Source organism: Grus americana, unplaced genomic scaffold, assembly GCF_028858705.1.
Source record: "Grus americana isolate bGruAme1 unplaced genomic scaffold, bGruAme1.mat H_54, whole genome shotgun sequence".
Taxonomy (NCBI): domain Eukaryota; kingdom Metazoa; phylum Chordata; class Aves; order Gruiformes; family Gruidae; genus Grus; species Grus americana.
Genome location: NW_026561376.1, coordinates 10938 through 25550, shown reverse-complemented (window position 1 = coordinate 25550; position 14613 = coordinate 10938). Strand labels below are relative to the sequence as shown.

General features: G+C 48.3%; 1 protein-coding gene across 1 annotated transcript in view; it reads left to right on the top strand.

The window, feature by feature from the left end:
* LOC129200336 (netrin receptor UNC5C-like) overlaps positions 1 to 9937 on the top strand; it is a gene marked incomplete at its 5' end in the record, with an annotated part of 51279 nt that extends 41342 nt beyond the window's left edge. Inside the window, 4 exons of the mRNA XM_054811656.1 lie at positions 344 to 493; positions 725 to 889; positions 4833 to 5011; positions 5238 to 9937. Coding sequence (XP_054667631.1) covers positions 344 to 493; positions 725 to 889; positions 4833 to 5011; positions 5238 to 5403 — 660 coding nt within the window. The remainder of the gene's footprint in view (positions 1 to 343; positions 494 to 724; positions 890 to 4832; positions 5012 to 5237) is intronic.
* Positions 9938 to 14613: the final 4676 nt, after the last annotated feature.

Here is a 14613-nt window from a genome sequence, read left to right as displayed (position 1 = left end):
AATGGGAAGACTGATACATTTCTGTATTCAAACAGTGCCTGCATGCAAAGTCTTTGTGTTCAATATAATTGCATGCAATTAAGCTTTCTGCTTCTAGGACGTGTCAGATAACAGGGTCTCTCCCAAAGGAGACATAGGTGCCTGCATCCCTGCTGCTGTATCATGAGGGCTATACTCAGATCCACTAGTGCAATTCAGGTTCACAGGGAAACACAACTCTGGGTTTTTTTTTTTTTGTATTATGCAAGTTGCAGCATCTACAGCAGTGGATCTTGAGGAGTCAGAAGACCAGTGTGCTGTCTTGATGAAACCTGACCACTTTCTTCTTATTGCAATACTGCAGGAGGTTCTCCAGCTTGAGCGGCAGATGGGCGGGCAGCTTTTGGAGGAGCCCAAAGCTTTGCATTTTAAGGGAAGCACCCACAACCTCCGCCTGTCCATTCATGACATTGCCCACTCTCTCTGGAAGAGCAAACTGCTGGCTAAATACCAGGTGAGCATCACAAACCATTCACATTGGATCCTAGCAATGAGGCTTAAAGAAATACAGTGACACACAGGGGTGTTTAAAAAAACACCAGATGCCAACCTGCAATCCTGTGGGCATTTTTCTTCCTTGGACCATTTGCAGAGACAGTAGCATAGAGCCCATGGTCTCTGGTCTTGTAGCATCCATGCCCTGGGCCCACACCCCTCCCTGACTTCTTTTGCTTTCCTTCTGCAGGAGATTCCCTTTTACCACATCTGGAGCGGGTGCCAGAGGAGCCTGCACTGCACCTTCACACTGGAAAGGTTCAGCCTGAATACCCTGGAGCTGGTGTGCAAACTCTGCGTGCGGCAGGTCGAAGGAGAAGGGCAGATCTTCCAGCTCAACTGCTCAGTCTCAGAGGTAAATGACATCTGTGCACTTCTCTATCTGACTGCAGGAACATGGGAGGGCTAAGGAGATGTAGCCTTTCCCATTGCTATCTGTTTAGCACTTCCCATTTTCCTCCTGACTGCTGGGATGGACATAAGAGATGGATTAACTCATTGCTTTGTATCTCCTGTTGCATTTTCCCTTAGTTTCTCTCACGTGGAAGGGATCATCCATCCTTCAAGGGAGGGAGGAGGGCAGCTATGGTCTCCCTGCTAGTGCCGCCTTTCTGTGTCTGGAGAGGCTCTTTGCCTACCACTCCCTAACGCATCTCGCGAGGCACTGCATGGTCCTATTTCCTGGCAGTCCACAAAATCATCATACCCAACATTTCCCTGGAGAGGGAGAAAGGAGAACAGGAAGATGTCATTGCCATATGTTTGCATGAGCCACTGCACTCCGATCCCACATAATAACTGCTGTGCAATAGGGAGTATCAGATGGTCTAGTTGCAATAGACTTTTCTCCTCAGATTTTGCTACTGCTACAAATCCTGACTATTATCTTCGACAATTTTTCTTTTGACGGCTAATGTTTTCCAGTAGAAAAATGATCATAAGTTTTGGAATATCTTTGCTGATGCTACGCAGCACCTGGAGAATTTTTGCTCCTTCGGGCAGTCAAGCTTAGGGCTGAGACCAAGCGACACATTCAGGTGTGAAGTGGCATTGACTTCAGTGGTTGGGTTTTATGCATGCCACCCTCAGTGGCTATGAAGAGCAGGTTCTCAGGCAGCAATTGCTGCTGGCTGACTTGGGGAAGGGCTGGGAGACCACAGACAAGAGTTACTTGTGCCGTAGGGCCCTGATGGTGTGCACCATTACCCATAACATCTGCTTGTTTAGTGCAAGTAAAGTTACATATTCAGCTGGGGACTACACGGCATTAAAGACAGATGGTAAAACAAGTATCATAAACAATTATTGTAATAAGTGCTGCATTGAGGTAATCTCTAATTTAACCTCGCAGAGAAGAGAAAGAATTGAGAGTAACTTTAATGAAATGCAAGTATACACTATAATCATCTTCAGCTGCTTGTGTGTAATAGGGCCTGCTAATGGATTCAGAGGGAACAGGGTAATATTCTTGTCTTGTGCTGCGATGCCATACATCAGGGCTGAATAGAGGGAGGGAATAATACCGCCACTGTCATGGCTGCTTGCTGCGAAATTACTCCTCCTGGTCGACACATAGTGATGTTCCCGAGCCTGAGTGACGGGCAGGAGGACCTTGGGCTGCTAAGGGCTGGCGTACAGGGTTGTGTCAACTTTGTTACTAGGAAAAAAAAACCCTAAAACTTGGCTGGTTTGATGATAAAAGTTACCTGGAAGTGTAATGACAGCAACCTGGAAACCAATGTGTATGCTTCTAGAGGCATAAGAGGAAGGGCTCAGTGTGATAAAGACACCAGCCCAGCCATCAGGAAACCTTAGCTGTGGTTCCTCACACTTTCTTCTGGTGACTAACTAGGTCATGTTAGAGTGTGTTTCGGTCTCTGCTTTCAGATGATGTCTGGTTTGGTGTGCTTCTAGTGATTTCAAATTGTGCACATTATTCCCGTCTTGTGGGGGAGGCAGGGAGCTAGCGGTTAGGCATTGCAGGACTCTGCTGGTGCCTTTCTGTGTTGCTGGATCTGCTTCTCTGCCTCTGTGGTAAAAAAATATAGTAACACAGCTTCCTGCATCCTCCCTTTATGGGCTTTCTTTTTTGTCCCCTGTAAAGGATATAAAACTTCTGCAGATGAAACTGTCTTATTCTGGCTTTATACAGTGTCTTGCACTGGGACTTCAAAAATACAAATGCAATGAGTGCCAAAACATGCAAATTTGTGAGGCAAGAGGAAGAGTGCAATACAAGTTTCTCACTGTGTGTTTTTAAAGCCCCCTTTTTATATCTTGTGCTGCTGGTACTGACCCCCAGGGTGCTGCCGGGGATACCTGGGCTCCCTCTGCAACCATCCTGATGGACCTGGGGCGGCAGGCCACCTCGAGAGCCAGGGCAGCGCTGCCTCAGCGTGTCTCTTGGCCCAGAATACAAGGGAAAGTTGTCCATCTGCGGAGCCACCAGTCACCACCCTACAGCTGCTTCTGGCCTGGTAGTGTGGGTGAGCCCGCAGGCAGCAGCGGTGGCATACGAGTCGTTTTGGCGGCTCCCAGGCAGTTGGGGAACCCCGAAGTGGTGGGGTTGGGGCGGCCAGTCTGTGATGCGGGACCTTGGCACCCAGGTAGGATTGCTGCATTTGGCACTGCTTCGGGCGTGTTAACCGAGGACATTACAGTGTGGCATAAACCTTCCTTGGTTAGAAATTTCACTGATTGCCTAAAATGCCATTTCTAAAATAGAAATTAAAAAGAAAAAGTCATATTTATAGAGTGGAAGACAATTAACTGGTGTGGATAAAAGAGTGGAGGCAGAAGAGGTTTAATTCTGTTCATTGTTCACGGATACCGGCTGTCCCCTTGCCATCTCTGCATACATTTTTTGGGGGGAAAAAAACCCACAGACTGCGCATGACTCTGAGCATCTCCAACAAGCTTCCTGGGGGGATTTGTGATGGCAGCTTAAGCCAGGCGTTACCTGGTTTTGAGACAGTTTCAGGTTTTACAGGGCTTTCCCAACTGCCAGCTTAACACGAAGCAACAAGACAGCTCACAGAGGAGAAAACAAACTGACATTTAATGACTAATCCTTTGCACAGGTGTTTCTGGCTGCTCAGTGCTGTGACCTGGGCAGAGGCAGAGATGAAGCAGCTCTCCCATTTCTGCCAGCCTGGCAAAAGGTCTGTCATGCTGTGAAAGAGAATTGAGAAGGCGGGTGAGAGGCATGAAAGGAGACCCAGCCCTGCTTGCCACTTCTTCCGTCGCTTGCTTTGGTAGCTGGAGAAGTGCTGCGCGTGGGAGGAATGTCCCTGCCGCACAGTTGGGTGGCCAGTCGGCATCGATGGGGTTTGGTGGGGCTTTCAGCTGCCCTGCAGGACCTCTGCATTCCTAAGCAAACCCAACCATCCAAACTGACCAACTACCCTTGTCCTACCAGCTACTGAGCTCCTCTTTCTGCCTACCTGTGGGTGCTAAATCCTTCCAGGCCAAGGAAGAGATACAATCCTTGCCCAGAAGAACCAACTGCTTGTTATTCCCAGCAGTGCCACATTACAACTATGTCATGGGGAGCCTCCTAGCTGGGGGGACCGCATCAGAGAGCATCACCCCCGTACCCGCAGGGGACGGGCTGGCTTTGGAGGTGACTTTCCCCTGGAAACACTGCTGCCACCATCTTTGAGCGCAGCGTTGGTCTTGGGGAGGAGGGCAACAGCCACCCCCCGGAGCACACACGTTCCATCTGTCTCCAGCACAGAGTTAAAGCTGCATGGAAATGAGGGATCAGCTTGTGCCTGGGATGGTATTAACCATCTCTCCATGGTCTGCCTGGCATCAGAGGCTTCAGAGAGCACAGGTGCTGCCAGAGGGATGTCAGTGGCATGAGCCTGGTGCTGGCTCCATGTGGGGTAGGGGGCTTGGGGGGCTGCTGGGAAGGGGGTCCTGCCAGCCAAGGCGGGAGAGCCCTCTTCTACCCTAGTAGTAGCAGTTTGCTCTGAAATGTGTCAAGGTGCCTGATCTTTCATTATTTCTAGTAAGTGATTAATTAAGCTGGGCTCAATTTTGTCCAGCCATAGTAATCTTCACCCTCAAAAAAAAAAAAAAAAAGGGAAAAAAACCCAACCCACCAAAACCTGCTGTCCACCCAAAGTTAGTTATAAATATGTCTCTTTTTCAGGTAACATAAACACTTGATTAGTAGAGGGCTGCTCCCCTCTAATGCAAGTAAAAGCACTGAGTCTGAGGATACACTGCTAGAATCATCTCTGCACTCAGTAACAAAACTGCTGTATTTTTTTTTGGTTTCTTTCCAACCTTAGGAACCTTCTGGCATCGATTATCCTCCTATGGACTCAGCAGGCACCATCACCACCATAGTAGGGCCCAGCGCGTTCAGCATCCCCCTCCCGATAAGGCAGAAGCTGTGCAGCAGCCTGGACGCGCCCCAGACCAGGGGCCACGACTGGCGGATGCTGGCCCACAAGCTGAAACTGGACAGGTGAGTGGGGCTGCCTACGTGTGGCCGGGCGGCACAGATCCCCGGGAGGTATGTGCAAAAGGGTCCTGGTGAAGATGAGTGACAGCAGAGGTGTCTACAGACTGGTCAGACTGACCGCAGAGGAGATGAGCACCTTGACAACACCAGCAGTGGGTGGGCTGAAATCATATAAACTCAGGTAACCTTTATGCAGATCAAAAAAAAGTTTCCTTTCGGCTTGTTGCAGGTACCTGAATTATTTTGCTACGAAATCAAGTCCCACTGGGGTGATCCTGGATCTCTGGGAAGCCCAGAATTTCCCTGATGGCAACCTGAGCATGCTGGCAGCGGTTCTTGAAGAAATGGGAAGACATGAAACCGTTGTTTCTTTGGCAGCAGAAGGAAATTACTGATGCAGCTTTGGCGTGAACAGGAAGGACAGACGCAGGGAGTGGTAATGCCCTGTTATTACAAACGAGAATTGAAATGAAAACCCAGACCAATGAGTTACACAAGAGACATTTCAGAGAAGAAAGCAAGCAAACAAACAAACAAAAAAAAACCAGCCCTGACCTTCACACGTGCTCTCCTTGTACATTATCACAGGATCTAAAAAAAATCATGCAAAGTTGTACCTTGAAAATATAAATCAACCTAATGTTCCTCTCGGCTTGGCTGTACACTGCTTGGTACAGGATTTTACAGTTTCCTAGGAAACGCTTTTTATTGCTATCCAGATATATGGATAAACTTTCTTAACAATCCCAATTTCTATGGATGTTGTTTACATCAAATTCTGGACAGGGGTAAGGAGACTGTCCATGGCTCTTTATATTTTTTGTTTAAAGCCATTCTAGACAAGGCTATGGACAGTCAGCTTATTGGTTTCTGGTGAATTCAGATTTTGGCTACAGTTCTGCACGAGTGTCTCACAATGATCCTCCTGTCATTGTTCTGTTTCCTAGACCTAGTTGTAAAAAGAAAAAAAAAAAAAACCAAACAACAAGAAAATCAGAGTTTAAGAGGCGTGCATCTGGAAAGCAGGTACTCTGGGTGCTAAGCAGGAACACACGTAACATCCCCTTCCTTCCCCAAGGCAGTCCCACTGAGCCTGTGTGGAGAACAGCTGTAGGACAGTGGGGAACGTGGGATCAGACTTCATTTTCAATTCACAATGTAACAACACCCTTTCCACCCCTTTGCGATATGAGGGGGCCAGATATGCAATTCAGAGTGGTTAGGGGGGAAAAAAATGAAATCCAGAAAAAAATAAAAAAGAGAAGTTGCTATGATAATTATTTACTAATTAGTATCTAGTGCAAGGATTATAATTATTATTATTATTACCATTATTACTTTATTTCTAATTTTGTCAGCAGCAGAATGAATCATTCCTGTTTTTATGGAACCTGTTGTCCCTTTCCTGAAGGTCTTTTAAGATATGTCCCTCTATATGCTGTCTGTCCTTCCCTTCTCCAGCCATCACACTCCTCCTCCAAAGTCCTCTGCTAGCCCACACGGCTCACTCACCTCATGTTAGCACTGCTGTGCTTCGTGCCCAATGCAAAGGTGGTATAAACTGGTGACGTTCCGCTGAAGCCACTGATCTGCACCAGTAAAGGGTCCAACCCTGCACCCCTTCCTGGGATGTTTTGCACCACCTTGGTGCCTCCAGGTTGTTCCAAGAAGCAATCCTGTCCCGAGGTGGCTGTGAATCAGCGACAGCCTCCCAGTCCAAATACCTGTAGCCCACTGGTTCAGGAGCACGGGTGCAAGCATGTGGAGACACTGACGTTGACTGCCTGATTTGTGCATCCAAGGTGGGCCTCCATATGTCTTGCTTTGCTTTGAAGTGGTCTGAGAGCCAGCAGCTCCCGTTAGCTCCTCATAGAGTTGCAGGTACTCACTTACTGAAACCCACCACCTCCCATAATGTTTGTGGTTGTCAGAGCTACTGGGACCCTTCTGCTGGGTCATTTCTGGGTGAGATGCACTCGGCGGATCTCCGCAGATATTCCCAGGCTTGCTGCAGCCAGGGAAGCCGCTGCCGCGTTGGCCAGTGTAGGGTGATGGAGTGGTGAAGTCGAAACTCCGGGTACTGCAGTCTGCTGTTCTGCCCTGTGCTCCCTCCACTGCTGCCGCCTGGGCAGGGAGGTGCAGGTCCTCACTGGCTAACGAGGGGGACATTTGTCCCGCTCAGCCACATCCCTCGTGGCCACCACAAACAGGTCAAGTGGGACCTTGGCAAAAGGAGTGCACTCTTGCTTTTTTCAGTTGTCACTGCAAAGGTATTTTATTTTCTGCTCAGTGAAAAGACTGACTCCTTGGTACCTGACAGCCTATTGGATCGCAGTAGTTTTACTGCCAGACTTGTCTGTCCTCTACTTCTGGTGCAAAGAAGGTTTTCTTCCCCAGCCTGTCTGCTCCAGGTTTCCAGCCAGGCCCTGGTTATTGCTGTTGTGTACACACGCATGCCCCTGCCCACACACATGTTCCAGCTTCATCTCCTTTCTGAGACTGGAGTTGGTTTAATTTCTTTTGTGGTTTTGGTTTTGTTTTTCCACAAGGCTTTCCAGATTGCACCTTTAAAGGTAACTTTGAAAATGTTGTTGGTCAAAATGAAAGGAAAATTTCATCTGACCTTTTTCCCATTTGACATTTCCATAGGCTTGGGATTTTTTGTTTTTAATTTCTCAGCTAAGATTGCTGGGCAGTGACCACAAAGCACTCCCTTCCTCATAAGAGGCAACCCAGCAGTTTGCAAACTAGCATTTCAGTCAAAACCAGAGACTAGAGGACATACATTTCAACATCTGTCTGCATTTTGCCTGTGTAAGCCCAACCTTCTCTGAATGCAGCGATGCCAAGGGCGTCCTTTCTACAACCAACCATCTTCCTTTTAGCCTTGGGCATCTGATGCAGTCCATTGCAATGGGCTTTTAACTTCAGGAGACTTTGACTGGAGCTTCCAGCTCTGCCCTTTCCCTACGTTTTTTTACTCATCTGAGAGCTCTACATTGGCTCTCAAAAGATAGATCTCAGCTTTTCTTCCTACTGTGCCATCTTCAGGTGTAACTAGTTGTACTTAGTTCACGTTTTCCCCCCTTCCTGCGTGTCCTTGCTGCGTGACTCCTCTTCCAAGGCAGGTACCTGAGCTGACCTGTCCTTCGGCCCCCTTTCCCCTCTTCGGCTCAGTCTTTGTTAGCTGAAGCCCAGGCTCACTGGTACTCCTGGCTCTTGGCTTTGGCTAGGTGGGCAGCGTGCACACCCTTCTCACAGGGGCCTCGCCAGGAAGTGTCTCGTAGCTGTCTGTAATCGCTACGAGTCCATGCTCCTTTTGCCAGCTCTCTGACCTATCCCCCAATCCCTCCTTCAAGAAAAACAGATGAGCACCTTTCTTAAAATCTTCTGGAGCGTTTTCCTTTTACAGCATCACTGTGAGGAGGATTTTATTGAGAGGAAAAGGCGCTCTGGTTAAGAGGGGCATCCACAGAGGTAGATGGTGGTCAAGAATATCACTTAGGGCAGTAGCATTGCTGTCGCTAGGAGGTGGAGCTGCTCTTCCATTCCAGCTGCTCAGAAACCTTTCCTCACCCACTGCAATCACAGGCAGGGTGGTTTCTCCATCCCCTGCTCCATCAGCTTTTGCAGGGTCCCTGTGTGGTGCCGTGCAAGCTGCCCCAGCCCTGGCAGGGCAGGGAGAAGGTGCTGAGGACGGGGACGTTTCCTCCACAGAGTCACACCTCATCCCAGCAGCTCTGCACTCGTGCTTCGCCACCGCTGCTTGTGGCAGCTCCCACTTCACCTGACACCACCCCTGCATTAATTTTGCTCAGTTTTTTTTGTTTTATTTCTGGGGGTACCACACTGGCAGGGCGTGCGGCCGGGGAAAGGGCTCTGGGCCAGGCCGGTAGTGTACACCCCTCAGCATCCCCATCCTGCTGCCCCAAGGAGGGCAGGTGGGAAGCAAGGGTGGCTAGATCTGCTCGGGATATTATGTTTGGTGGGAGAAAAAAAACCAGCAGTGGTCCCTCCGCCTGGATTGCGTGGACACAGTGCCATCTCGTGGGGCTGAGCCCCAGCTCCAACACACCACCGCCGCAGAGAGCAACATTGCTCGGGAAAAGGCTTTCCCGTGGGGCAGCTCTTGAAAAATGGCAAATAAGTTTGGCAGACAGAACCGACTCTTAAGAGTTATTGTAACATTTTATGTCAGGTAAGCACATCTACTTTTAAAAAAAAAAAAAAAAAAGGCTGCAGGCTTCTAATCCTCCAGTTATTACTACTTTTTTAAATGCTTATCCTTTTAGTTGTCCACCTTCTGCTATGTGCTGTAGCAGTTTTGCTGCTCTTCACACCATCTCTTCATTACATGTTGATTGCTAGCGCTATAAATAATATATATTATATAAATATATATAAAATATCTATTGACTTCAATGAAAACCTTTAATTTCTGAGTAAGAAACACTATCAGAGACAGTCCTTTTCACTTGATTTTTTTTCCTTCAGTTCTTCTTGTGTTGTGTTCTTGTAAAGGTGACTGTCAGTGTATAGGGTAATTTCGGGGTTTGGGTCTTTTTTTTACTAAATTTCTGATCACATCTGATCCACTGTATTTTGCTAAAGAGCGCAAGACCTAAGTGCTGTTTTACAGAATCTCGAAAGTTTTGAGGCAGTGAGGGTCTCTTGAGTCAAGATTTGCTTCCATGGGAGACCAAGACTTTTTTTTCCGTACCGCTGGCAGAAATGCAGACACTCGTGAGACATGTTGGAGTCTGGGATGCCCACAGAGCAAAACATGTCTGTTCCTTGGGTTTCTTGCTATTTCTGTTGCTTACATGTAGAATAAATGTATTTACATGCTGTAAGCCCATCATTGTGGACAGTGTCCTAATGTTTTGTATTGCACACTACAATAGTTTCTTTTTGGTTCTGCTTTTCTTCTTGTTTGGGGGGGGGGATATGGGGAAGGGAGGGGTGGGGCAGCCCTTAGACCATTGTATGTTCTAGCCAAGTAGTTATCACAGCTCTGAGGTTAATTTTAAACAAGATGATACTGTTGAGGTTGTGGTTTTGGTTTGGGTTTGTTTTGTTTTTTTTTTAATCTTGTGTCCAGGGCACTTTGTAAACTATCTTACTGAGTGTTCAGAAGTCTTTTCAGGTATTGTCTCTTGTCTGGCCACGAAGTAACTAATTGTTTGCAGGCTGGCTTTCTTAATATCAGGCATGGCAAAGATGCAAGTGGTTTGTGAATGAAAACCAAACCTTTGGCCCTTCTCCCGCAAGGACTCCAATGAGGTATTGACTTTGAGGTTGCCACCGCAATCCATTGCTAGCTTGTGTGTGAAACCTTGAGTTCATAAAATGAGCTGCACTGCAGACTTTTAAATGCTGAAGCATGTATCTCAGGCATCCTTTGAAGTGGACATTTAACAGAAATGCAAAGTGTGTATGTGTGTGTGTGTACACAGAGAGGAGAAAATAAAGGACACCTACTGCTGGATGCTTTTAGCTGTGATGATATTAGTTGTGAGCATCCTCTTATGAACAACTTTTGCTCAGGAAGGTGAAGGTCAAAATTCAGTGCTGTATCATCACTGCAAGATCAAACAGACAGTCTGTTGAGAGCCAACAGAGTAAAAACTGGCAAGGAACTAGAGTTGGACTTGAACCAAAGCCACAGAAATGAGCCCTTAAGTTTGGTAGGTCACGCTCCTAGCTTGAAATAGGAGCATTGAGTTTATTTACTTACTTGTCCTTTAAGCTTGGCAGCTGCTCCCTGAAATCTGAAAATCCTTTTATCTGCAAGTCTTTTGATAAGCTCTGCCTGTACAAAAAAAGCAATGATAATCCAGAGTTCCCACAAACTTCTATCACCAAATAGGTATTTCACATTTCTGTGATGATGGTTAAATGTATTTAATAGTGGTTCAGTCTCCTCGACTGCTTACGAAGAAATTAATTGCTACGTGTGCTGTACCCTGGGCCTGCCCTTTTCTCCCAAAGCATCCCATGCAATGGCATGCAAGTAACTTCTGGATGCCCGCGAAGAAGTGGGATGTAATCAGGCAGGGCTCTCCCGCAGCGGTGAGGTGGCTCTCCGAGCACTGGCACTCTGGTCTCCAGCTGCCGGCTTGCAGCTGGTGGGACAATAGCTCATAGATGAGAAAAGCTCATGTGGCCCCATGAGCTTTGTTGGCTGCTGCCAGCTGGCTCTTGCTACGGCTTGCCAGTAAATTTGTGAGCTTAATACGAAAAAAAAGCAAAATCAGTCTGGAAAGTAAACAAAATTAGGAAGAAGGAGAAGCAAAACACTCTTCTCCCATAGATCCTGCAAGGCACCTTGCAAAAAGACCCCTTGAGCCGTGAGGCAATAACCTGCTTTGAAGCAGGGAGTGTATCACAGCTGAGACAGAGGAGTTACGGCATTACCTGGCATTACCATTTTGGCGCATCTGTGTGGTGGAGTTTTTTGCTAACACACATTCTGTCTGTTAATGTTGAAGAGTTAAAAAAAAAACCCAAACCCCACAACGTGAAGATGATACATTTGGTACCTTTCAAAAGCAAAGAAGGAGGGCCCATAGGAAATGAAATGTCTGCATGACCCAGGCCGAGAGGGTTTATTGTGTTTCTCCCTCCTCTTCCCATATCTCAGCTCTACCAGGGTTTGAGGGATTTGTTTTCTTTGCTGTTCAGATCTGGAGAACTATTTTGGTTTTGATTTCCCTATTGCTGTATCTTCTATGCAATTCCTTTTCTAAAAACTGACGTACTACCAGAGAAGTGCTAGCCATTGCATTATTTGTATTGCTGTACAGTGGAGGTGTGGTTTACTAGTTCTGAGTGTGCCTCTTACCCCCCTCCCTTTTTCTCCTTCCCTCTGTTTGTAAATGCCTGCATTTATTCTGTCAGCCTGACATGTACAAAGTGTAAGAAAGAATTTTTAAACAGGTAATAAATTATATTTATAAGCAACTGGAAAAAAAAAATACACCACTACCTTGTGTTCAGTTGTTTAGTTCCTGGAAGCTTGGAAGGAAAGAGGAGCCTTTTACTTAGTTTCTTTAAAAAACAAAACAAAACAAAACAACAAAACCAAGAAACCGCTCAAAAGAAATGTATCTGCACATAAGAACACCTTGTGATGTAGTCTCTGTCATAAGGTACCATTCGTGACATCCACAAGCCCATACAGGCTGTTTCATTGCACTTCATAAATCCTCGTGTCTCCCCGTGGGGTTTTTACCCCAGGAGCTACAGGAGGATTTGCCCCAGACAGTTTTCCTGGGGTTTGTGTTTCATGGCTGCAAAGGTGGAGAAAAGTGACAGGCAAGAAAACACATCCTCAGCTACTGAGCTCGGCTCCCCTCCCGCATCCAGCCTTTTTGTGACGGAGGGGAGCAGCCCACTGGGCTTGGCGCTGATGCCTGGGAGGCAAACTAAATGCCGCTTGGGCAAGGTGGGTTTGTCCAGCAATACCTGCTTATGTCCCATTCAGCCAGGTGGATACAAGGCCTGAACGCTGAAGTTCACCCTTCTCGCACCCGCCCCCCACTGTCGGAGGTGGTGGTTGTTTCTCACCCGCCTTGTTAGACCTGTTGTGCTCAGTATGAAATTTCTGGGGGTGCAAGAGGCACAGCTGCTTCTCCCAGCTGAGGAGCGGGGGTGGCGATGGGTCACCTCTTACAGCCAGCGCCTCGTCAGTGGGTCAGCCCTGGGCTGAGGAGCTCATCCTGCCCGTGATGGAGGGGATACGGGGGCCTGTGCCCTGCCGGGGGCAGCACCGTCCCACCCTGTCCCGCCCCCGGGGGCGCAGGGCTGCCTGCCAGCCCTCGGGCTCTCCTGCGGTGCCACGCTGAGGAAGGCTCAGCCCTTGCCATCTCATACGCCAGACCCGCAGCCTGCCAGCGTGGCCACGCGACGTGCTCGCTCAGCGGCTCTGCCTGCAAGGGGAAAAGCCAAAGCACTCGGATAGCGTACGAAGCCAAACAGCAGGCAGCCAAAAAGCTGAGAACGTGGCAACAAGTGCGTTTGCTAAGTTTGCGAGACCCTGCAGTCCAGCTGGAAAAGGGCAGACCTTCAAAAGCCCGTCCCCTGTACGCTTGGATTACAGCAAGCTTTTCCCAAGGTGTAAGGTAGCTTTGCTTGCTTTTCCTCCCATGGCAATTTTCAATGCGAGCTATATGGTGGGCAGAAGACAACTGCTCAGGCTGTTCTCCCTGAGCTTGGGACACCACCTGCTTCTTTAACATCCTCAATGAAGTGTATCACTATCACAAGGCTCCTCCATTTCCCTCGCTTCTCTGCTAAAACCGGGATGTGGGCCATCTCTGCCCGCTGGCTCCTGTCATTTATTTGCATTTAACAGGCAGTAATTCTTTGCAGGAGGCCAGGCAGGGGCAGCCCCACACCACCAGCTCGTGCAGCTGTCCCTCGCAGCTACTGGGGACGGAGATGGGGACTGGCAGGACTGGCAGGGTATTGAGCCAAGACCTGCCGCCCCAAATCCAGATGAAATACTGGATATTGCTCAAGTACATTGAGCGTGGCACAGAGCTGCAGCCAAGCACCAGTGACAGGTTTACTCCATCCAAAAGCCACTGGACCTTTGGCAACACGGAGGAAGAATTCATTTTTTTATTTAATTTTATGATTATCCTCTGTAATAGGAAGAGGTAGATTATGTATGAAAGAGAACTTGGAGCTGTGACATGAAAAGGAGATCTGTATCCCAAGGGACATGAGGCGTAAGTTCTTCAGCGGTAACTCTGGCCACTTTGTGGTCCCGCAGCTAAAGAGAGCTGAGCTGCAGGCAGGGCTCGTTTCTGCAAAATTAAGATGCTGACTTTGGGCACAGTCGCTGCTTTTACATTTTCTGGTGTCTGTCTGCCTTTCCCTTTGCATACTTAGCTTTCACAGGAGACAAGCTCTTTTCCATCCATCCCACTACTCCCACCCTGTCTACGTGTATTGCCGAACTCGAGTTTCCTTTGGTTTCTGACACCCCCGTGGGTTGGGTCTGCCGCAGCCCACGGTCTTTGCAGTGGCCAAGCAGTTCCCTCCTCATCTTGAGAGACCTTTCCGTCGGGTACCTCACCTCTAGCTATTTTACCTGAGACTCCTGAAGTGTCCACTCTGGTGTTTCTGCATTTGAAGGTGCAACTCTCCTTCCCAGGCAATGGACGGGACAGGTCGGTGTGTTTCACGAGGAAGCAGAGCTCCGGTTTTGGCAGGGGACAGTAGCAAGACTCTGCCAACCGTGGATGGAAACGAAACAGTCCCAATGTCGCTTGCAGCTGCAGAAGATGCAGGTAGCTAAGCCCAAGGCTAAACAGTAGCCATGCACCTAGCAAGGTGGAGAGAAATAAAATGAGAGCAGAGCCTGGACTGCCTCCTAAAGCCATACCTAGAAAGTTAGGGGAAAAAGCAAGCAGGGTGGGAGGAACAGAGGGCAGCTGCAGAAACACCTATCTCAGCAGCAATGCTGGAGAAGGTGCAGCCCAGATGGGCTGTGCTGGAGCTCCGACTCGCCTTCAGCACCGTGCAGCCAAGGGGAACAGAAACTGCCCCAAAACTGTGGGATACAGCGACATGCCGGGGACAACGTGTAGCAAGCG